General features: G+C 35.4%; 1 protein-coding gene across 4 annotated transcripts in view; it reads left to right on the top strand.

The window, feature by feature from the left end:
* STXBP5 (syntaxin binding protein 5) overlaps window positions 1-25,425 on the top strand; it is a 206,467-nt gene that overhangs the window by 109,961 nt on the left and 71,081 nt on the right. For all 4 annotated transcript variants that reach the window (XR_004056799.1, XM_010386921.2, XM_010386928.2 and 1 more), the window contains exons 10-17: window positions 9,910-10,064; window positions 11,287-11,359; window positions 13,755-13,902; window positions 14,126-14,193; window positions 14,469-14,509; window positions 15,388-15,608; window positions 16,079-16,257; window positions 24,798-24,923. Coding sequence is in view for 3 of the 4 variants with exons in the window: in XM_010386921.2 (XP_010385223.1) it covers window positions 9,910-10,064; window positions 11,287-11,359; window positions 13,755-13,902; window positions 14,126-14,193; window positions 14,469-14,509; window positions 15,388-15,608; window positions 16,079-16,257; window positions 24,798-24,923 (1,011 nt within the window). In the remaining variant the exon portion in view is untranslated. The remainder of the gene's footprint in view (window positions 1-9,909; window positions 10,065-11,286; window positions 11,360-13,754; window positions 13,903-14,125; window positions 14,194-14,468; window positions 14,510-15,387; window positions 15,609-16,078; window positions 16,258-24,797; window positions 24,924-25,425) is intronic.

Raw genomic sequence — 25,425 nt, forward strand, 5'->3', positions numbered from 1 at the left:
GTTCTCGTGACTTCAGATCTGCTACTGCTGTATTTTTAATCACTTTTCTGGGGAAAGGTGACTATTATAGCTTTGTGTTATAATCCCATATGGCCAGAAAATTACATCTACTAGATTGATAACTCTGCCTTTTGACATTAGGACACCTCTTTTAGTAGCTGTGTAAGTATATGCCCAAGATTGGGCTTATCCATGACTCAATTTGAAGTGCTAAAATCCTTGCCCCTTTATTTTTAAGCTCTTCCTTATATTTGTTTTTTAATTCATCACTGTTGAATTTAAATTGATATTACATATATACCGAAGCCTACTGTTATATGCCTGCTGTGAGCACCTACAGAATGGTTTCCTGCCAGCTCCGAACCCTTTAGAGTCAAAACTCCCAACACTGATATTTTATCTTGAAACACACTAAAATAAACAAGTAGAAAAGAGGACTAGGAGATTCTGAACAGGCACACTCATACAAAAAGAAAGCCAGCATAATACGCTCTGAGGCTAAGATGGTTTGGTTTGATAGTTTGGGGCCACAGAACGATTGATGAGAATGATAACAGAAGGAAGGCCAGGAGATATATTGTAGGAAGGATTGATTTGTGAGAATACCTTACTAGCATCATTTCAAACACAAGCCAGGATTTAGGGACATTAAAAGAAAGAAAAACAGGGCCAGGCATGGTGCCTCATGCCTGTAATCCTGGCACTTTTGGAGACCTAGGTGGGCGGATCACGAAGTCAGGAGTTCGTGACCAGCCTGGCCAGTATGGTGAAACCCCATCGCTACTAAAAATGCAGAAATTAGCCAGGCATGGTGGCATGTACCTGTAATCCCAGCTACACAGGAGTCTGAGGCAGGAGAATTGCTTGAACCCTGGAGACAGAGGTTGCAGTGAGCCAAGATGGCACCATTGCACTCCAGCCTAAGTGACAGAGTGTAGTCTCAAAAAAAAAAGACAAATTGGTGGATTCACAAGGGAAAATGCATATTGGCGTATAACATGTATTTGGTGAGATACAGGTATCAATTATGTGTCTTTATTGATTTTTATAGTCAGGTTTTTTACATAGTAAATAAAAATATAGGAGTGAGTATGCTTTCTTTTTTGATATCATAGATAATACAGTAGTGAAAATCTTTTGTTGAATTATTTCATTATAATGAATTTCCCGTGGTGAAATTTTGAAGGAAAGAGGTTTTCTGTGGCTTTTGACAAATTGCCATATTGCTTTTCAGTAGTATCTGTGTATACTTCAAAGAAGTGAGTATAAAATATACCAATTTCATAAATAATCTGATCAGTATAGGATGATTTTTGTTTTATTTTGTCAATTTAATACTGATATAGTTTGACTGTGTCCTTACCCACATCTCATCTTGAGTTGTAGTTCCCTTAATCCCCATGTGTAGTGGGATTAATTGAAGGTGGGAGGTAATTGAATATGAGGGTGGTTTCCCCCATGCTATTCTTTGATAGTGAGTACTCACGAGATCTGATAGTTTTATAAGAGGCCTCCCTCTTTACTCAGCTCTCTGCCATGCGAAGAAGGACATATTTGCTGCTCCTTCCACCATGATGGTAAGTTTCCTGAGGCCTCCCCAGCCATGCTGAACTGCGAATCAATTAAACCTCTTTTCTTTGTAAATTACTTAGTCTCAGATATGTCTTTATTAGCAGCATGAGAACTAACTAATACAGTAAATTGACACCAGGAGTGGGGCGCTGCTGAAAAGATATCCAAAAATGTGGAAGTGACTATGGAACTGGGTAACATGCAGAAGTTGGAACAGTTTGGAGGGCTCAGAAGAAGACAGAATTGTGGGAGAGTTTGCAACTTCCTAGAGACTTGAAGGACTCAGAAGACCGAAAGATACGGGAAAGTTTCGAACTTCCTAGAGACTTGCTGAATGGGTTTGACTAAAATGCTGATAATGATACAGACAATGAAGTCCAGGCTGAGGTGGTCTCAGATGGAGCTGAGGCACTTGTTGGAAACTGGCTCTATAGTGAGTCTTACTGTGCTTTAGCAAAGAGACTGGTGGCTTTTTGCCCCTGTCCTAGAAACCTTTGGAACTTTGAACTTGAGAGAAATTATGTGGGGTATCTACTGGAAGAAATTTCTAAGCGACAAAGTGTTCGAGAGGAAGCAGAGCATAAAAGTTTGGAAACTTTGCAGCCTGATGATGCACTAGAAAAACACATTTTCTGGGAAGAAATTCAAGCCTGTTGCAGAAATTTGCATAAGTAACAAGGAGCTGAATGTTAATCAACAAGACAATGGGGTAAATGCCTCCAGGACATGGCAGAAACCTTCACAGCACTCCCTTCCATCACAGGCCCAGAGGCCTAGGAGGAAAAAATGCTTTTGAGGGCCAGGTCCAGAGTCTTGCTGCTTTGTGCAGTCTCTGGACTTGGTGCCCTGTGTCCTAGCCATGGCTAAAAGGGGCCAATGTAGAGCTCAGGCCATTGCTTCAGAGGGTGCAGGCCCCAAGCCTTGGCAGCTTATGTGTGGTGTTGGGTCTGCATATACTCAAAAGTCAAGAATTGAGGTTTGGGAAGCTTCACCTAGATTTCAGAGGGTGTTTGGAAATGCCTGGATGTCCAGGCAAAAGTTTGCTGCAGGGGTGGAAGCCTTGTGGAGAATCTCTGCTAGGGCAGTGTGAAGGGAAATGTGGAATCAGAGTCCCCACACAGAGTCACCACTGGAACACTACCTAGTAGAGCTGTGAGAAGAGGGCCACCATCCTCCAGACCCCAGAATGTTAGATCCACTGACAGCTTGCACCATGTGCCTGGACAAGCTGCAGACACTCAATGCCAACCCATGAAAGCAACCAGGAGGGGTCTGTACCCTGCAGAGCCACAGGGGCAGAGCTGTCAAGACCATGGGAACCCACCTCTTGGATCAGCGTGACCTGGATGTGAGACAGGAAGTCAAAGGAGATCATTTTGGAAATTTAAGGTTTAATGATGGCCTTTTTGGATTTTGGATTTGCATGGGGCCTGTAACCCCTTAATTTTAGCCAATTTCTCCCATTTGGAATGAGTGTTATTTACCCAATGCCTGTATCCCCATTGTATGTAGCTAGAGTTATGTGGTTTCATATTGAATCCAGAGTTTGAGGAGGTATGAGGCTTGCATTGAGATCCTCTGTAATATCCTCACATTCCGCTGACAAACCCACAGTGATAGAATAAGTCGAGTAATAGTATTAGAAGTCTCAACTTGTGTGCTAGGCTAGTGTTGCTTAAATTATGCCTGTAAAGAGTTTCTGTGTGCTAAATTATCTGAGATAAGTACAGAAATCAAGACTGAATGTAGAAACTTGAATTGCACTTGACGTTGTTGCAGCATTTACATGCACATTCACAGTTGGTGTTTGTTTTACAAAAGCATAGCTTTTCAATAAATTAAAAATTTTAAATACTTCTTGACCACAGTTTGGAAAGCAGTGTTTGAGACAGCATGTATTTAGACAAGTGTTTCAAATTCATCTTCTGATATTTTCAATTTTATTTCTTTTTTCCTCCCAGCCCTTCTATTAAAGAGTTTTTTGAAAATTTCATTTTGGATTATTTCACTTTGACTTGATAGATTTAAAAACTTAGTAGAAAAAAATTATTAATTTATTTTAGTGTCCTTCACAAGTTTGGTTTTTACTCTAACAGTTTATGCATATGAGCCTATTTTAATTGACATATAATCTGCAAAATAAATCTGAACTTTTAATTTTTATTTTGTGTGAAAAATAATTTAATACCAAATAGGAGAGTGTGAATTTCTATTAGACTTTTCAAATTAGGTATTGATAGTTTATATTTGAAATTTGAGTTAAGAATTTTAGGAATTTGATATAGGGTCGTATAAAGTCAATAATTATTTATTCATTCAGTAAATACATATGTCTCTGGACTTTCTGCTAAGCACTAGGAATAGAGTGGTAAAGTTTAGGTATTAGTTACCAGATAGCTCTCAAGAGCTAAGGTACAATTCTGCTTACCAAATATATAGTTATTAAGTGTTCCCTCTAAAATGGAATTGTACATTTCCATTTGAAAAAAATTGTTGAGGATTTGGTAAAATCAATAATGCAGACAATTAGTAATGTAGACAATGTCATGTGAGATTGACTATTTAGAGCTTAAATCCTAATTTTTTGAATACATGGAGATATTGAATAATATAGGTACTAATTATGCAGAACAATTATTAAAATAGCACAGCAATTAAATTTCACCCTCCTGTAGGTATGTTCCCCAAATCTGGCCGTGTGTGGGAAGCATCTGAAATGCTGGGCCCCATGCTCCAGCATTTCCAATCCATTAAGTCTGGTGAGGCAGTGATCAGCTCAGCTGTAGGGTTAATAGTATTTTAAATATTTCTTTGGCAAACACCTTGTCAAAGAACCTAGCTGCAGTTTTGGGGATGTAGAGCTAAAAACATGCAGAGAAAAAGCAGATAAACAGTGACAGTGAAGTGTGGTAATGCTGAGTAGAGGTATGCAGCAGGTAGCTAAGAACATGGAGGGGGCCCCCAACTCTGTCAGGGTGGGTGGGCTGGGAAAGGTTTCTGCGAGGAGATGATGATTGGAATGAGTTTTGAAGGAGAAACAGGAACTGACTAAACAGAAAATGAGGGAAAGTACATCTGTCAATGAACAACTCAACTGAATGCTATCACACAAAAGTAATTGTGGAGATGAATCAGAGGAGACAGATTCTAGAGATCCTAATGGAGTAAACAGGATGTGTCTGCATGATTTGGAGTCCTTTCACCCATTATCATGTCCTGGCTTGCTCGCTGTCCTGCAGCCCCACTGGCCTGTTAGCTCCTCAGGTACACCCAGCTCGTTTCTGACCTCTGGTCTTTGCGGTGGCTATTCCTGCTGACTAGAGTGGACCTCCTTCTTCCACAAACTTAGTTCTTTGAATGGCTGGCTCTTTTTGATGTAGGTCCCAGCCCAATTGCCATCCCTTCTGGGGTCTGTCCTCATCCTGCTATCTCACTGTCGCTCCTGTGGCCCTGCCCTCACAGTCAGCCCACCACTGAGCCTTGTGTTGATCTTCATAGTATTATAATACCTATCACAGTGTGTTGTCTGCCTAGACTAGATGTAGGAGCACTGCTTTATTCCCTGGAACACGGGTGCTCAAAAATACTTCAGTGAATGAATATATAGTATTATGGAACTGAGTTTAACAAAGTAGTTATACAAATGGCTTTTTGGATAGAAGTGGCACTTTTAAGTGAAGAAGGCGTTGTATGGAAACATAGCTTCAGCTGAACCTATTGTTAAGGCAGACCTGGGAAGGTAATCATTGGCAGAAAGCATGTATACTCCATCAAGTGTCTAGTTTCTTAAAAAATCTAATCAAACTGTAAGGCTTCCAAACTGACGTCTTTCTAACCTGGCTGTCTTCCAAAGTAAGAAGAGTCTTGGTTAACACCCAATATCATTAAAAGGGATTCTACTAAAATTCTACTTAAAGTAATAGAATAAAAACTATTATCTCTAGACCTTCTTATCATAAGGCTTACCTTTTTATTTTAAAAGAAAATAAAATGTTCTTCACCTTTGTAATTCATGTTACCTAGAAATAGTTAAATCCCTAGAACTTTTAATAAAATTCCAAATGCTTACAAAAACTTTGAATTTTCATAACTTTCGCTGTGTAGTGCTAAAATATTGAACTTTATTTTATCACTGTATTTACGACTAATTTTTTTAAGATGGTTATTAATATTTACTCTTCAAGTGTGAGGCATTATAATGAAAAAACGTATAACCTATGAAGGTTCACTGTTTGGATGGTTCTTGCCTGGCAATCAGACAATTTTAAAGAGACAGCACATAAAATAGTACAAGTAAAATAGATTTGGCAAATGTTTATTATTATGAAAAAGAAAATTACCTTGGTGACAGGTCAGTTGGCATTTCTTTCAAACCGTTTCTCTTTTTGTAAATATAAGTTTAGAAAATAAGTACAGGCAGCTTACAAAGCCACGGAAGAAAGACTTACGTGCCTTCTGAGGATAAATCTACCTAGCTACCATAGTGTGAAGATTGTATAAACTGGTCACCTACCCAGGTTGATCTCCCTGGGTGCTTTGTGGACATTTTATTATGTAATGTATGCTATAATCTCTCTTCATTGTTCTGACATTAATAACACAGTTTAAAAAATAGGTTATATTTGAAAGTACACATACCAGCCATTCTTGAAATACTACATTTAGAATACCTGGCTCAAGTCTTGCACTCTAAAAATTTAACAAGTATAGGTTCCCCATTGATCCCTTCATCCCTGTCCTTGGATTATTTTAATTTAGTTGTATGTTGCATCTCAAGGTATACAAGAGAGGAGATGTATTCTGTTTATTTGTTATATGTGATAAAAAGTGAAAGAAAATTAAATATACTTTCCTGAGCGTGGTCATAATAATCACAGTATGCTGAGAGGTTGAAACACTGAATGTATGAATATGGTTGTATTTAGGATAGCATTTTAAGCTCCCTAACTGCAATTTAGCTAGAGAAACATTACCCAAATCAATTAGTGCTAAAAAATAAACGATAGTAAGGTAGCAAATGAGTAGTGCAACACACATTTCTACTCATTCATTCCTTTGAAACAATATTTAATTACTACCCACTATATGGCAGGTACTGTTCCAGGCACTGTTGTGGATACAGCAATGAACAAAACACAGGCAACCACTGCTCTCGTGAAGCATACGTTTTAATGAGAAAAACAGCAAAATAAATAAATTTGTGTAGTGATAATTGCTATGGAAAAAATAAAGCAAGGAAGGATATGTAAGAGTGTAGTTTTATAAAAGTATTATGTACACAAGCACGTACATATATTGCATTGATATTTATATTATAATTCACATTGCCATATGATTACCAGTCTAATTAAATTTTAGTGAAGCTGATTCACTCTTGTTTTAGATAAAAATAAATATAATTTAGTGGTTTTAATGGGTGTTTTTCCCACACACCATGAAGGGAAATTTTCACAATGGATGATAATGACAATTTGATGATATAATAATAATAGGTAACTTACTAAGGATGTGCTGAGCCAGGCACTGCCCAATTTAAGAATTATCTGAGATTAGATACTTATCACTACATATCCATTTTATACATGTAGAAGCTAGGAACAGGTAGGGTGAGCAACGTGCCTAAGATCATACAGAAATTGAACCAGAACTAAGATTTAAATGCAGGTGATTTAGTTCCAGAACTAGCACTTTTAACCATTAGATATTATTACATATGGCTTATAGAAGATGTGAAGACTAAAAATTCTATAGATGGAAAAGAAGGAAGTAACATCATGAATAATGGGTGAGGAGGAAGATAGATACACTGGCCTTAGATTAAGCATTTAAAAACTAAGAAATCATAAATGGAGATACTTAAGAAAATAATATACAGAAAATTTAATTCATCTGTGTAATGTACCATAAATAACTTCACCAATAAATGGAAAGACAAGTCAAATGCATGGAAATACACTCAGACCATAATATATGAAAAAAAGCATATATTAATAGTTTTTAAAAATGAGTCTAGAGAAATAATTTAGGTTTAATAATGACTAATAAGGAGAATGGGAAAATTAGTTATAACAGAATTATTGGGCTAATCACAATTATCAGGCTGGCAACTGATAAATGTGTGTATGGGAGCTATGGTTTGAGAATGCATCAGCTAAGGTTCTAGAAGAAATTAAGGCATACAGGAAATGATTTGAGTGACTTCACAGTTCTCTCAAAAGTGATTTGTATTGAGTACAATTCTTGATGCGTTCTTGAGAATTTAATCCATTACATGCAATGGATACCTCAAGGCATTAAGATTCTCTGTTGGAACTTCTATTGAGAAGGCCTGGTTAGGATTGGAAGTCAAAGCAATACATTTAAGAGACTTTAATCAGCAGAAACCCAGAGATAATTTTATGAAAAAAAATTTTTTTTTTTTTTATTATACTTTAAGTTCTAGGGTACATGTGCATAGCGTGCAGGTTTGTTACATATGTATACTTAATGCCATGTTGGTGTGCTGCACCCATCAACTCGTCAGCACCCATCAATTCATCATTTATATCATGTATAACTCCCCAATGCAATCCCTCCCTCCTCCCCCCTCCCCCCTCCCCATGATAGGCCCCAGTGCGTGATGTTCCCCTTCCCGAGTCCAAGTGATCTCATTGTTCAGTTCCCACCTATGAGTGAGAACATGCGGTGTTTGGTTTTCTGTTCTTGTGATAGTTTGCTAAGAATGATGGTTTCCAGCTGCATCCATGTCCCTACAAAGGACGCAAACTCATCCTTTTTTATGGCTGCATAGTATTCCATGGTGTATATGTGCCACATTTTCTTAATCCAGTCTGTCACAGATGGACATTTGGGTTGATTCCAAGTCTTTGCTATTGTGAATAGTGCCGCAATAAACATACGTGTACATGTGTCTTTGTAGTAGAATAATTTATAATCCTTTGGGTATATACCCAGTAGTGGGATGGCTGGGTCATATGGTACATCTAGTTCTAGATCCTTGAGGAATTGCCATACTGTTTTCCATAATGGTTGAACTAGTTTACAATCCCACCAGCAGTGTAAAAGTGCTCCTATTTCTCCACATCCTCTCCAACACCTGTTGTTTCCTGACTTCTTAATGATTGCCATTCTAACTGGTGTGAGATGGTATCTCATTGTGGTTTTGATTTGCATTTCTCTGATGGCGAGTGACGATGAGCATTTTTTCATGTGTCTGTTGGCTGTATGAATATCTTCTTTTGAGAAATGTCTGTTCATATCCTTTCCCCACTTTTTGATGGGGTTGTTTGTTTTTTTCTCGTATATTTGTTTGAGTTCTTTGTAGATTCTGGATATTAGCCCTTTGTCAGATGAGTAGGTTGCAAAAATTTTCTCCCATTCTGTAGGTTGCCTGTTCACTCTGATGGTAGTTTCTTTTGCTGTGCAAAAGCTCTTTAGTTTAATTAGATCCCATTTGTCAATTTTGGCTTTTGCTGCCGTTCGTTGCTTTTGGTGTTTTAGACATGAAGTCCTTGCCCATGCCTATGTCCTGAATGGTACTACCTAGATTTTCTTCTAGGGTTTTTATGGTATTAGGTCTAACATTGAAGTCTCTAATCCATCTTGAATTAATCTTCGTATAAGGGGTAAGGAAAGGATCCAGTTTCAGCTTTCTACTTATGGCTAGCCAATTTTCCCAGCACCATTTATTAAATAGGGAATCCTTTCCCCATTTCTTGTTTTTGTCAGGTTTGTCAAAGATCAGATGGCTGTAGATGTGCGGTATTATTTCTGAGGACTTTGTTCTGTTCCATTGGTCTATATCTCTGTTTTGGTACCAGTACCATGCTGTTTTGGTTACTGTAGCCTTGTAGTATAGTTTGAAGTCAGGTAGCGTGACGCCTCCAGCTTTGTCCTTTTGACTTAGGATTGTCTTGGCAATGCGGGCTCTTTTTTGGTTCCATATGAACTTTAAAGCAGTTTTTTCCAATTCTGTGAAGAAACTCATTGGTAGCTTGATGGGGATGGCATTGAATCTATAAATAACCTTGGGGAGTATGGCCATTTTCACGAAAATTTTACTTAGGAGATAAAATAAAGTTTTAGGGAGGTATAAAAGTTAAATCTAGTCAATGTTTATTTTTATTGTAAGTTAATTTTCGGTAATTCACTTGGTTCTTACCTAATCCCATTAAAAATTCCACATGAGATAATTCAATTATAAGATGTGTAAAAATGTTAGAATTTAAGATTTTCTTATTTCACTAAATTGAAAAATTACGATGTAGCAAGAAAATTACGATGTAGCAAGAAAAATTACTATGCCATTAATAATCTTAATATGTATTTTATTTCCAGGGAGCCTTTTATTATTTTATCAGGAGGTTTGTCATATGATACTGTAGGAAGAAGACCTTGCTTAACAGTGATGCATGGGAAAAGCACTGCTGTGCTAGAAATGGACTATTCAATTGTGGATTTTCTAACGTTATGTGAAACACCATACCCAAATGGTAAGCTTTGCAACTTTAGAGCTCATTCTCTATAGAGAGCTGATATTTAAAAAAAAAAAAAAGGCCTATGCTGTTTAGATAAAACTACTCATCCTATTGTGCTAATTCTTCTTGAGAAGAGCTGCTGCATTCATAATCTACAAATTTTATTTCAGAAGTTTGTTTAATAAACTTAATCTGTTTTGGAGAATAAAAAAACGCTATTCATATTAAAAAAACATTTTAAAATTCTGTTAAGATAGTAATGCATTAGTAAGGATTCTCCATAGAAACAGACACTAATAGGAGAGAGATTGATTGATTGATTGATTGATTGATTGATTGATTGATTGATTTTAAGAAATTGGCTCACACTATTGTGGGGACTGGCTAGTCTGAAACCTGTAGAGCAGGCTAGCAGGCTGGAAATTCAGGAAGGTATTCATGTTGCAGTCTTGAGTCTGAAATCTATAGATTGAAGTTTCAGACATGGTTTCTATGTTGCAATCTTGAGGCACAACTGCCTTTTTTTCAGGAAACCTCAATTTGTGCTTTTAAGACCTTAATCTGACTCGTTCAGAGGGTAATTTGCTTGACTCAGAATCTACTGATTTAAATGCTAATCACATCTAAATATATAAATATATATATATTTTTTTCACAGCAATGTCTAGACTGGTATTTGACTAAACAGCTGGGGGCACCATATTATAGACAAGTTGACACATAAAATTAACCATCGCAGCTAGCGCATATAATTCAAGAAGAGTTTAAATCTGGACCTTTTTTTTACTTCAGTTGAAATTCATTGAATTTTACAATGAATTTGTAATGTATTTTACAGTTATTCACAAGCACATATGAAACGTCCAAGAAAGATATTATAGCATTATAGTAGAACTCTTTTGGGTTCCTATGAGATTAAATAATGATATTTGTTCTTATATGTATTCAGATTTACATTTTAGTTTTGTTGTCCATGTCCAGCTTTGAAATTTGCAATGCCATAGAAATTTCTATCTTACTCATTTTTACAAAAGTAAAATAATTTTGAAAGGGTCGTTAAATAGATTATCTCATAAAACTTACTACTCTTAAATAACATGCATGAAGTATCATAGGATCAGAATGTTAAATACTCAAGAGAATGAAACTAAATAAAATCAAGCAAGAAATATTTATCTAATTTGCTATCCACTTGCATTTTTAAAACTATAATTCATGCATTGTTGTCCAATTCCAGATTTTCAAGAACCATATGCTGTAGTTGTTCTTCTAGAAAAGGATTTAGTACTTATAGACCTTGCACAAAATGGGTAAGAAATAAAATTTGGTGATCGATTCTATCAGTATGTGGTTGGGAAAAGACGCTTTTTATCATAGCATTAGCTATTTCATTTCTTTGAAAACTCTACATTTATATCCATAACCTTGACCTCTTTTGAGAGCTCCAAACTCACATGTCTACTTACTCAAATTTCTCTATTTTGTTGAATCTCATAAAATTTTCATTTTTAGGTAAAAATTTGTTGTATTTCTGAAATTTCATGTGATTCAACCTGACACTTAAGATATCCTAGGGCCACACAAAATCATCCTGTGGAAATTAATCCCATCGCTATTTACGTCCAAAATAAGCTATTTTAGTCTTTCTACCTCTCTCACTCTACTCACTCTCAATTGCAATGCTTTTGCCACATTGATTTTACACACAGCTCCAATCTTGTACTATCCTCTTTAAACCATGGTTCAGTATTGTTTTTTGATTTAAAAACACCTGCTACTGCAAACATTATGAATTCAGGGTTTCTTTCCAACCTGATCTCCCACTGTCTTCTCACAAGTGTCTTATTCCTTAGGAAGACAGAACTATGTGTTCAACAGACATCACATTTCCACGTCTTCTTCTGTGTAATTCCCAATACCTGAAACACTCTAGTTGTTTCACTACCATTAAAAATCTACATAACTTTCAGAGTCAACCTGCTTATCTTTTTCAGGCTTTTCCTATGCTCTGTTTACCAGATGTATTATATCTGGTCTGTAACTTCCCACCATAGGTTCTTTGTAACTTTTCATGGTATTTGCCATATTCTGTTTTTTGGATCATAAATGATAATGTTTACTTAAAATTATTTGAATGGAAGCACATTGTATTTTTTTTATCTTTGGAGAAATAATCATTAAGTATCGTTTTAATAAATAATCATTAAGTATGGTTTTAATTGAGTTTACCCATTCAGTATTTCAGTGTTTCTCAATCAAGGGTGATATTTGCATCCCCCGCCCCCGGCCCCACCCTCCTCCCGCCCAGAGAATATATGGTGATGTCTGTGGAAACCTTTTCAGTGTGTTCGAGGGTGTTGCTACTGGCATCTAGTGGGTAGAAGACAGAGATGCTGCAAAATATCCACAGTGCAAAGGACAGTTCCCCACAGCAAAACATTATCTGGTCCAAAATGTGAATAGTACTGAGGTTGGGCGACCCTGAAGTAGGTGAACAGTATCATTTACCTGATGTTTAGGCAATTCTAAATTTACTTTAGTTTTGTACCTGCTACTTGTACTAATCAATTGTGAGGGGTCTTTTCAAAATAACAAGATAATTTGAAAATATTATTTCTATATGATAGTCCTAGAATAACTTATTCTTAATATGATTTTCTTTTATTTTTTTCCCTTAGGCAAGTTTTTCAAATAATTGAGACTTTTCACATGTGGTCTGTACTGAGATACATTTAAGTCAAAGAAAATACTATGCAAGTAACCTGTGACTAGGCATTTTATTTAGCAAAAGTATCAGTTAAATGTATGGTAATAATGGAATCACTGAACTAAGGAAATAATCTGTGTTATAAAGAGAAGAAAGTTGCTTGCCATTTTGTCATTTTATGAATGCATGTTGTTTGTGTTTGGTCCTGGAGGTGGGAGTGGTGATACTTGGGTTCATTTTGCAGTCTATAAAGGACTTTTTGGAAATTTCTCTCTTCTGTTTTAAAAAATTGTCAGTAGTAGACTGATCTAATTTTTGCAAATTAGCCACTTTGCCCTTTTTAAATTTTTTAGCCAGTTGCTGGTTTTCCAGACTATTCTCATTCTAAGGACTTTAAAATGAGAAAAGAAACATCATTTTATATTTGGATAGGATTCTACTTTACCTTCATGATTTTTAAAAGCATATTTTGCTTTATTTAATAAAATAACTTCATATCTAGAAAACATTTAAGGTAGAATTTTAATATAGATTATTAACAAGACAAGAAAATACTATGAATTGAATATTGGATTAGGTATCATATTTATGGAGAGAAAAAGAATTGAAAATTTGTTAGCTCTGCTGACATAAGGATGAGGTATGTGTTATTCCACCATTTGCTAGCAGGCATGCCTTTGACGCATTATTCTCTGTAAGCCTTTGTTCTTCAGTAAAATACCTACATCGTAAGTCTGTTGCGAGAAGTAAATGAGATATAGATATTTAAAGCACTTAGTGTAGTGTATGGCATATGGTATGTAGTTGCAACTAGTCTTTGTTTACTATTCTAATTGAGCAACTTTCATTATAAAAGACTTCCATTTTTAAATATATTTACAAAAATTAAATCAATTTAATCTCTGATAGTATGTACATTTTTAAAAGTTTTTATTGTATTAATCATATGGTATAATTCATTAAATTAATAAATACTTTTCTTTTTCCTGTTGTTAAAGATATCCTATATTTGAAAATCCCTACCCTTTGAGTATACATGAGTCCCCTGTTACATGTTGCGAATATTTTGCTGATTGTCCTGTGGACCTTATTCCTGCACTTTATTCTGTTGGAGCTAGACAGAAACGTCAAGGTTACAGCAAAAAGGTATTGAACATGAGCTTCAGTATGTAGTGTTATATTTCTTATTTATTCTATATTTATCACCTTGGAGTATTTGATGACATTGATACCTTTTCTATAAAAAATATATTAAAAATTATTTTTGTAAGCAAAATATGTTTTTCACTGGATTATTTATACACACACACATGTATGAAGGTATATAGTATGCTTGCAAGTTGCTTTATACAGTGATCTTTTTTTATAGGAATGGCCCATCAATGGAGGTAATTGGGGCTTGGGTGCTCAAAGTTACCCAGAAATAATTATTACAGGGTAAGTAAAAGTCTGTCTTCACCAAGTAAATCTTTAATAGCTAAATATAATTAAGACTGCATGAAATTTAACTTATTGGGCAGGTAGAGTTTTCCTTTATGTTGTAATATAATAAGAAATAAGTTATTCTTAAGAACCTGCCAGTTTACCCTGATTTTTTTGTTGTTGTTGTTGTTACCTTTTACTCATTTTGGTGACTTTTTAATAGCAGTATCCATTTAAAGAAGAAAAAACTGTAATTTTATTCATCACATTCTTAACATTGCTTTTCTTAGGCATGCTGATGGTTCAGTTAAATTCTGGGATGCTTCTGCAAGTAAGTATTTTTAATATTCATTATTTGTTATATGTTACACAATCACTGCTTTTATACATCCTGTTTTATAATAATTGCATAACCAATAATTTGAAATTTAGAGGTTATAAATTTAATGCTTGATTTATTAAATACATGAGTTTAGAATTTTTAATAAAGATAGTCTTAGTATTAGTAAATCAAGAATAATGGGCAACACAAGTATTCAATTTTTTTTTCTTTTTTCAAACTTTCTTCAAACTCTCTTCCTAAGTCAGAGTTAGGGGAAGTGGGAATGTGGTCCAAATCAACAGAAATTTCTGGAACACTTTTAATGCCTGACTCTATACTTGTATCACCAGGGTTCATGTTGTCTTTGTGAAATAAATCTGGTGGTTACATAGTAGCAAAAAAGGAAATAATGCCTTTAATGATTAATGTTTGCAAAACACACATGGCAAGCCTTCAGGTGGAATCCAGTTAACTCAGGATATGTTGTGTTTCCTCTTGTAGGAATGTTTAGTTATATTGGTACTGTATCTTTTTTAGAGAATATATATAGAAAATCATTTTAGGAAGCAAACCGTGTTGTTTATTATTTTCAGGTATTTACACACTGTTTTTCCAAAATGTTTTTATTAGTCATTTTTTTAAGGTTACCTAAAATCCATTGTGATAGTAGATTTTTCTTCATGAATACAATGAGCATACCCTTGTTCGGTCAATGAGTACAAAGAATATATTATCTAAATGTAAAATAGACTAACGTAGATTGAGAAATGAAAATATGGTGTAGATAAATATAGACCATTTTCCATACATAGTATGAGTGATTAAATGTTACCTTATGTTTGATCTTTTTGTGTTAAAATGTTTAACATATATTATCTTTTTTCCAGTAACCCTACAAGTATTATATAAACTAAAGACATCTAAAGTATTTGAAAAGTCAAGAAATAAAGATGACAGGCCAAACACAGACATTGTAGATGAAGATCCATATGCCATTCAGATCATCTCCTGGTGTCCAGAAAGTAGAATGCTGTGCATAGCTGGAGTTTCAGCTCATGTCATTATTTATAGATTCAGCAAGCAGGAAGTAATCACAGAAGTTATTCCGGTAATAATGTCTAAGTTATTTTCATGGTCAAGTGTCTGACATTTTTTAAATTTGAAGATGATTTGGAAGACTTTTTGCAGTCAGTTTTGTACAGAACTTTTGAAAACACCTTAGTATTTACATTATTATTTCTCTTTTGTAAAAAATAGCATTATTGCGTATATTTTCACTGATTATTTAAATTATTAAGTATAGTGTATGCTTCCTTTAAGGAAAGCTAATATGAATATGAGTATACTCTAATTTGATATTAACACAAGTACCATAAATTCTAAAATCATAATGCACGTTTGTGTGTGTACTCCCTGACTCAAGAACATTTTCTTTCTTGCTAAATCCTTTTTGAAATCTTGCTAAATCTTTGCCTTTAAAAATCTTCTTGCCACTGAAGTTTATGTGTGTGTGTATAAATTGTAATAAAATAAGCCATAATTATTAGGAGTAAGTAAACTACCTTACTTTTACAACAGATGCTCGAAGTTCGATTATTATATGAGATAAATGATGTGGAAACTCCAGAGGGTGAGCAGCCACCACCTTTGCCAACACCCGTGGGAGGGTCCAACCCTCAGCCCATTCCTCCTCAGTCTCATCCGTCTACCAGTAGCAGTTCATCTGATGGGCTTCGTGATAATGTACCTTGTTTAAAGTAAGTTATAAAAAAACTGCAGAGGAGTTTTGGATGTTATCTTTTAATTTATATAAATTGTAAGCATTAGTAGAGCTATGGTAACATTTTCTTTTGATGGAGCAAAATGGCATAAGAATGATTCTTCCTATGTTTTGCTATGGTTAGTCTAACTCATTTTTCTATGACATCAAGAGGAATATGATTGCATCCTTAAATTATTAAGGTTTAATCTCCAAACATTCTCGTAAAGCAGCAAGGATCTAACCTCTGTTTCTCACTCAGTCTTCTAAACCCATCAACGTTTATAGTCTTGATTTATATGTAGCTTAGATTTATGTTCCGACTGCTTTCTATGACTGAAAATTCTGTTTTTTTAAGTCTTTAAAGACTCAGTTGTTTTCTAATCATTGTCTTACCTTTTTCTGAATCTTCACTAGCACCACCGTATCTTTATTTAAAACCTTTTATTGTTGCATCCTAAATTTAAATACATCTTGCTTTATACAGTGATAAATTGGATAAAGTTGTATTTTTTCTGTCCGATTTTTGTTACTGAGTGGTTAAAATGTTTAAATGATATAGGCGGAGAAATAAAACAATGAGTAAGGAATTAAAATCATTGAAAACTTACATGAAGACTATGTGATTAATAGTTTATTTACAAAGAATTCAATTAGGATAATGACAGAAAGGTGGTTCAGGTAGCACTCAGAGAGATTCAGTAGATTGGTGGAGGACAAATGCCAGAGTGTACTAGGTTCAGTGTAGAGAGGGTGGTAAATAAGAGAAATAATTTGCATTTATTAAAAGGACCAAACTTTGCACTGTTTTACTTTAATCTGCTTGAGTCTCTTCTACTGGTAGATAGTTGAATAATTGCTGGGAAGAATGTCTGTGTAATGAATAATGCACTCACACCAAAGATAAAATGAATAGATTTTTTTATATTGCAGTCATTTTAAAACTACAGATTTTTAGAAAATTATTTACATGTTTACGAAAATTTAAGATTATGTATTCTAAGCCAGTGGCTCTCATTTGTGTATGATTTTGCTCCCTAGGGGACATTTGGAGATGTTTTTAGTAGACACAACAGGAGGAAGGGAGATGCTATTGACATTTAGTGGGTAGAGGTGAGGGATGATGTTAAATATTCTACAATGGACAAGGCAATGCACACAACAAAGAATTACCCAGCTCCAAACGTCAGTAGTGCCAAGGATAAGAACCTCTGATCCCACCAGTATATACCCATTGAGGTTAAGCAGCTACATTTCTCATAAAGGTATCAAGTTTTTCTTTCTCTCCTCCCTCTCTGTCTCATACATGTACTAAAATATACACACTTATAACTGTAGTTCTAGCACATGTTTAACTTGAATGATACTTGAGAATACAGAATTCTACACTTTTCCCCTTTATTACTTCTTCAGTACTACTTTACACTTAAAATTGTTAATGCCCTTGTTTCTGATTTTAATGTTTTTTTCCAAGCCCTTTGTTAAATTTAATTTTTATAACATACATAGTACAATTTGTCTTTGGGGCATTTTTTTGCAACATTTCTATACTTCTGAAGCAGTGTTTTCAACTACTGAAGTGACATTTTAACAAAATAACAATTACATCTAAATATACGTTATCTTCAACAGAATTAGAATAATTTATTTAATTTGTACTTCATAATTTCTTATGCCTCCAAGTGTTCTTAGGCTTGTGGCCAGAGATCCAGCACTATAAAACATTAAATTCTTTTCCTACCTGAAGAAAAAACACCATCAATGCACTGCTTTCTCATGACAAGATAGGTCAGAGGAAGTACTACTGACAGGAGAAGCAGTACTGTTTGGACCAGAGTGACAAGACCTCTTACCTTGGCTTTATAGATTAAAGTTAAAGGCAGGCCTAATAGGTGAGTCTTTGTCCTCTGTTCTTAGAAAGGCCTTTTTTCCAGTGTTTTTACTGTCTGAAAGAGCAAGGATAATAGTTAAGGCAGCAACCAGCAGCAACTGTGAAAACCAGCAAACCAAAATGCAGAGTTCAGTAGTACCCAAATCCATTTTAAAGGTAATAGTGACTTAGTTCTGCAGTTATGAGTTTTCTTTATTGTTCATGGACCTGAGATTATGGTGTGGCCATCTTTCTTGTTTGGGAGGACTTTTCATACTTGTGCTGGAATGTCATGGCACACTATTAATCTTTTGTAATTATTTAATAGAATGTCACTTCATATAGAAATTCGTGTTAAGCTGATGGTTACTCCCAGCAGCCAGAGAGGCTCATTAGCTAATCCATTAATGATTTATGTGAGGAGAGTCCTTTTTGTTGTTGGCATTAAGTGTTATCTTTTGTGTATGGATACACTTTGCCAATCCTGGGATATACCACAATAACATCTTAACAGTTTGTTCTGAATCCTAAAATAACTAATGACTGTGATTTGATGATTTTTTTTTTTCCTTTTGAATATTATTGTGGAACTCTAGGTATTTTTATAGGCAATTTGTTTTAACTTACTGAATTTTATCAACTTAACATGATTTTGTCACAGTTTTCTAGAGGGAGCTTCTTTGTTGGTGTTTGTGTCTTCTTAACACCACCTCAGAACTTTTGTGACCATCCTTAATTTCTGTCAAGATGTTCTAGACTTGCTTTAAATACTTCTTGCCCTCACAGGATAATAGACCAAAATATGATCTTTAGAAATGTTCATAACATTATTTTTATAAGCACTGTATTGTTACAGTAGACCACCCAGTGATGAGAGCTAAAAAAAAAGGTGGGGTTGTTTTTTAAAAACAGTCATTAAAACTCTTTTATTTTTCATTGAGTTTTTACATTACTATATAATGTAAATAAATAACTTTAAATCTCTTACCCAAATCACTCTTCTATAATTTGATTAGCCTGGAATTATTCCATTTAATATTACTTATCTGTTAACAAAAGTAAGTCCAAAATTGCAGTATTGAAATTACCACTAATATTAAAACACTAGATGAATAGTAAAATATAACATGCCAGCTGTCTTTAGACCTTTGAGCATACGACAAGTGATATGTAAGGCAATTACATTGTTTTGAGTTTAATAATTTTTCTTCTATTTTGGTTTTTTGTGCACGAATAAAACTTTATAACAACTAACCTCATGTATAATAAAACTTTATAAATTCATTTTATCTTGAGACTGTTAATGTTTTAAGGGACAGTTCTTTTTGGAAGTAGCATTTGGTATCAGATAGAGGTAAACTGCCCTGTCAATATGTTTTGTGAAATGGATGGAACTTTGAAGCAGTTCAGACTTTAAAGACACACATAGGAGATTCAGCCAGAGTCCTGTCACCTGTAATTGCTTATTAGAGTCTACGAAGGAGCCCAGTAATTATACTTCTCTTTACCTATCTGGATTCTTTTTTTTTTTTTTTTTTTTAAAGAGACAGGATGTCACTCTGTTGCCCATGCTGGAGTACAGTAGCGTGATCACAGCTCACTTCAGCCACGACCTCCTGGGCTCAATCGGTCCTCCCAACTCAGCCTCCCATGTAGCTGGGACTACAAGCACACACCACCATGCCCAGCTAAGTTTGTATTTTTTTTATAGAGATGGGGTTTCGGCATGTTACCCAGGCTGGTCTCAAACTTGGAGGTAATCTCCCTGCCTCGGCCTCCCAAAATGCTGGGATTATAGATGTTAGCCACTGTGTCTGGCCCCCATCTGTATTCTTAACACATTAAGAAATAAAATAATTTCAGATGGTGACTAAAAATATCACCTTAATTATTGATAAAGGTAAAAGATGCCAACTAGCACAAGAGCCAGGTAGTTTTCCTGGTACCGACTGACCTGTATAAAAAGATAGCCTTATCTTCCCCATCATGGCAGTATTAAGAACACTGCTTTTGCAGGAGCAGAAAAGAAAATGCACCCCCTGGGCAGACTTGCTCCCAAATGAACACAGATTGAGGGGGAAATGAGAGGGCTTCATTAATTATTTCCATATTTACCAGCTACATAGGGACTCTATCATTCCTGGGATACAGTAAGAGGGTAGAAAGAAGCCCAGGAGTTCCGCTGACACTCAAGAAGATACACAAGATGTGGAGAAGCAGTCCTGATAATTTGAGTGTGTGTGTATATGTGTGTGTGTGTGTGTGCACGTGTGCACATGTGCCTGATTTTTGTTTTTGGCGGCGGTGGGGGGCGGTTTTGCCGGTCACACAAATACAAATTGTTACTAACTTTAATAGATAATGTTATATATCGTTACATCAAGTTATACGTTTAAATTACAACATTACTTAAAATTTTAAATATTGATTTTTAAAATTAGAAATATAAACAAATCATACTAAAAAATCATAAGGTAATGGCTCTATTGATACAGTTATGGTTATTTTGATCCTTTTTCTGGATTTTAGAGAAGGCTCAAGAACAGGAACGTGTGGGAGGATTGTAAACGTAGGGATTGCATGATAACTATTTCCTTTTCTTCAGCCGTTATCTTAAAATTAATTCATTGGTAGTAATAATTCTCTAGTATTACATTACTAAAGGACCAATTTTTGGAGACAGAGTCATGAGAGGGAAAACTAGTCTTTTAGTAGAATATTGTATAAGCTAGTGAAAGATATAAAGTACAAGTTTTGGACATTTTTGTCTAAAATCTGTATAAGTGATTTTTTTAAAATCACAAACAAGTTATACCTCATTTTTTTGATTGTCTTCAAATAAATGCGGGTATGTATTAATTTCACATTGTTTTAGTCCACAGTCCTGTAGGCCAGTTTCTTAAAGTAAGAAGTATAACAAAAATTGATGTTAAAATATAATTAATATTGAGGCTTTTTTTCATACAAAATGCCTTTGTACAAAATTGGTTTATTTGAAGAAACATTTTAAAAGCAGCTGTTTAAGACCAAGGAGGGGGATTCATTGAGACCAGGAGTTCAAGACCAGTCTGGATAACATAGTAAGACACCATCTCTACAATAAAGTTTTTAAAAAATTAGCCATCATGGCGCCATCACCTGTAGGCTGAGGTGGGAGGATTGTCTGAGCCCAGGAGTTTAAGGCCACAGTGAGCTATGATCATGCCACTGCACTCCAGCCAAGGGTGACAGAGTGAGATTCTGCGTCTTAAAAAAAAGAAAGGTAAAAAAGAAAAAGCAACTGTTTGACTTGTTTCTTTCAGCAATGAAATTTTATGTTTTTGAAGCGTTTTTATTGTCCCTTTGCAAGGTACTTGCTCAAACAATCATTTTGAAACTGTGAGCCTCTACCATCACTTTAACATTTAAAATACATTTGTACAAATTATGCAGCTTTTTATAAAACTTGTTCCTTAAAAAGCAAACAAATTAACTTGAATATATTAAAAACATTAAAATGATAACATAACCATTTAGAATAAAACATAATACCCTCTTCCCATTTCATATTTTTAAAATGTAACTTACCTGCTTTCATTTCTTGGCTTAGGTTTCTCATCCTTTACCATTTTGTATCATGTTTGGCTGCCTTTTTATTTCTACTTAAGAACATTTTTTGTTTCCTTATACTAACTAAAGTAAGAATTCTATGAGTTCTGTGTGTCCTGGTCACTTAAATCTTCGATGTGACCATGTATGCACTTCTAGAATTATCCCTGGAATGCCTGGTTCTGCTCTTGAGAATTTGTTGTGCACATTTAATATGCCAGAGGGAGGGAGGACACTTCCTTGACCCTTACCTTCTATACCTAATTCATAGAAAGAGAAGATAGACCACTCAGACCCTTCAGTCTACTCCTGTGTCACTCAGACCCTTCAGTCTACTCCTGTGTCAAGGCTGACTCTGGGAAGAAATGAAATGCCTCCATTGTTATTCTGTCACTTGAGATGGAGAGCTATAGCTGATTAGTGGGTATTTCCCTGAGAATAATTTAGAAATTTTGCCTCAGCCAGTCTACAGTTGTGAATGCATTGCCTTGCAAACCTTGACCAGCCAAAAGTGAACTATAGCTCAATTTGTGTAAGCAGTGCCCTCAGTGATTCACATTTACCCTGAAGTCTGAACAACTTTTGCCGTTTCCTAGCATGTATGTCATCAAAACATCAGGTGCCATGGTCTTCCTCATTAGAAGTACCAACTGAAAGATTCCGAAGGGTTCTTACCTCTGAGTTTGGTGGTAGGAAATTCAACATTGAGTAGTCTTCCTGCTTTCACACACTGTCATTTCAAGGCAGAAGCCTTAAGAATTGCTGAAGTAACCAGGCTTTGCATATGTTTTGCTATAGCAATTGCTAGGCAACGAGTTTGTGCAATCAAAAATGTTTTTAACTTAAAGTCATAGTAGAGTTTTTTACAATAAAAGCAGTCACACAAAAATAAAATTGTTCACGTTTTTAAAAAATGTGTCTTTCAAGTACAGTTGAAGTTTTCTGGAAAAAGTATAGCAGGTATTGTTTCAGAAGCTCTCACAGTCTTTTAAGCCCCTCTTTAACTCTTCATTTCTAAAATCCTAATGACAACTGTAGTTCAGCATGGACTTAACTATTCATGAGGTTTGGGAATAGATTTGACTACCTGCTGATTAGTTTCACTTGTAGTTCTCCGTCATCTCAAACTTAACGCCATAGTCTCCTAAAACTACCTCTTTATCCCTCTCTCCCTCCCTTCTGTCTGATTGTAGATTCTCTGTGTCTTATTTTCTTCCTCTACCCTACCTCTACTCAACCTCCAACTCATTCATTCATTCAGTAAATATTGAGTACCTCCTTTGTGCCAGTGTTATAAGTATTAATAGCTGCAAGGTTTCTGCCTTCCTGAAATGTAAAGGCTTGTTTATTCTTACTCCATTAATGTGTTTCAATCTGCCTTTTTCTTGTTTCACATCAGAATCACAGGAACTTCCCAATTGGTGTTCCTATTCTACTTCATCTTACCTATATTCACCAAATTAATCTTCCCCAAATATTTTTTATCAACCTTCATTGGCTTTTAATTCTTTTTTTTTTTCTTTTCTTTTCTTTTTTTTTTTTTTTTTTGAGACGGAGATCTCGCTCTGTTGTCCAGGCTGGAGTACAGTGGTGCGATCTCAGCCCACTGCAACCTCCACCTCCCAGGTTCAGGCGATTCTCCTGCCTCAGCCTCCCGAGTAGCTGGGACTCGCCAGCTACTTGGTAGGCGCTCGCCACCACACTTGGGTAATTTTTGTATTTTTAGTAGAGACAGGGTTTTGCCCTGTTGGCCAGGCTGGTCTCGAACTCTTGACTTTAAGTGATCCGCCCACCTCAGCCTCCCAAAGTGCTCTGATTATAGGTGTGAGCCACTCACTGCACCTGGCCTGTCTTTTAATTCTTTAATAATGAAAATACATTACCTTTGTCTAATGTGACCATCTACAAAGCACTTTTCAGAGGTGTTCAGTTTCCTCATATTGTGACTAGGTAGTAATAGTCCCGCTTTCTAGGTGAAAAGACAGGTGGTGAGTAACAGAATCAGTACTCAAAGTCCAGCTTGCTGAGAGTTCTTTCTACCAACATCAAATCTTTGTGGACAGGACTTGAAGACCCTCTAAAGTCTGGCCCTGGCCTGTCTTGCTATCTTCTCATTTTTACTACACACTCCTACCACTGTAGCCAAACTTAACACTTATCAATCCTTGAACTTGGGTTTTCTGTCTGCGAATATTCTGCAAGAGCATTTTTTGTAGCATTATTCAGTAATTATTAAAAAAGAGTCTCTGCGATCAAAAATACTGTCACCTCAAAGTCAAGGTAGATTTGTTTTATAGTGAAAGTAGGCACACACGCACAGATAAATTCTCATATTTGTTTTAACTCATTTTTTAACTTGTTTTTGGACAGTTTTCATTTTGTTACATATGTTTTTAAGTTTTGTGTTTTTGTTTTGTTAGAGACGAGTTTCGCTCTTGTTGCTCAGGCTGTAGTGCAATGGCACGATCTCGGCTCACTGCAACTTCCGCCTCCTGGGTTCAAGTGATTCTCCTGCCTCAGCCTCCAGAGTAGCTGGGACTACAGGCGCACGCCACCACGCCAGGCTAATTTTTGTATTTTTAGTAGAGACAGAGTTTCACCATGTTGGCCAGGATGGTCTTAAACTCCTGACCTCAGGTGATCTGCCCTTCTCGGCTTCCCGAAGTGTTGGGATTACAGGCGTGAGCCAGTGCGCCTAGCCGTTTTTAAAACTGCTTTTCTAACTTACATTTTTTCTAACTTGATTTTTTTTTCTCTTCTTAATCCTTGGGCTGCCGCTTCTCTTCATCTTTCTCCCCAGCCCTCCCTGCCTTCTTTCCAAGCCCTCTTCTTCCTCCTCACTTCTTTTCTTTTCCTTCACCCCTGCTGACCTCCCCCACTTTATATGTAGAGTTTGCATATTATTTTTGTTAATTACATACTTAGTCCCTCCAAGCATAGATTAAATGCTTCTAGATAACAGGATTCTGATTTTTATATATTTAAATATCTAGTATCGTTTCATATAAAAAGATGTTTATAATTATATAGGACAATAGTTGAAAATGGGTTAAAAGATAACATGTTTTCTTTTATTTTAGAGTTAAAAACTCACCACTTAAACAGTCTCCAGGTTATCAGACAGAACTGATTATTCAGTTGGTTTGGGTGGGTGGAGAACCACCACAACAAATAACCAGCCTGGCAGTCAACTCTTCCTATGGACTGTAAGTATAAGTTATTTTTGTTCTAAGTCTCTTCATAGTATTCCATACATCATTTTGTTTTTAAGAATAGAAAGGATGGTCTTTGTTATATCATCACCTAAAATGGCATTCTGTAACTAATTTCAGACCAAATTCACTGTTTATTTGGAACATAATTTCATTCTGAATAACTTACTTTGGGTATGCATGCACTACTTCCTGATGTAAAGTTAAATGCCTCATGGACCAATAAATTATTTGTGATGAAGTTTTAAAGTCAGTATATCCTCTCCTAGATATACCCCCAGAAATAATTTTCTTATTAATAGTTACTGTAATGGAAATCTAACAACATGAACCCAGAAGACTGTGTTATAAAACTGATTTTTGTAACTGTTGAACTGTAGTTGTGTAATTTTTCTTTCTACTTTCAATTAACTTGTATAAATTGTAAAGGCCTGATAATTAATATTCATCTATACTACAGTATACTTGTTTTATTTATCAATTCATGCCTTCAGCC

The sequence above is a fragment of the Rhinopithecus roxellana genome, chromosome 4, assembly GCF_007565055.1.
Source record: "Rhinopithecus roxellana isolate Shanxi Qingling chromosome 4, ASM756505v1, whole genome shotgun sequence".
In the NCBI taxonomy this organism is placed as follows: domain Eukaryota; kingdom Metazoa; phylum Chordata; class Mammalia; order Primates; family Cercopithecidae; genus Rhinopithecus; species Rhinopithecus roxellana.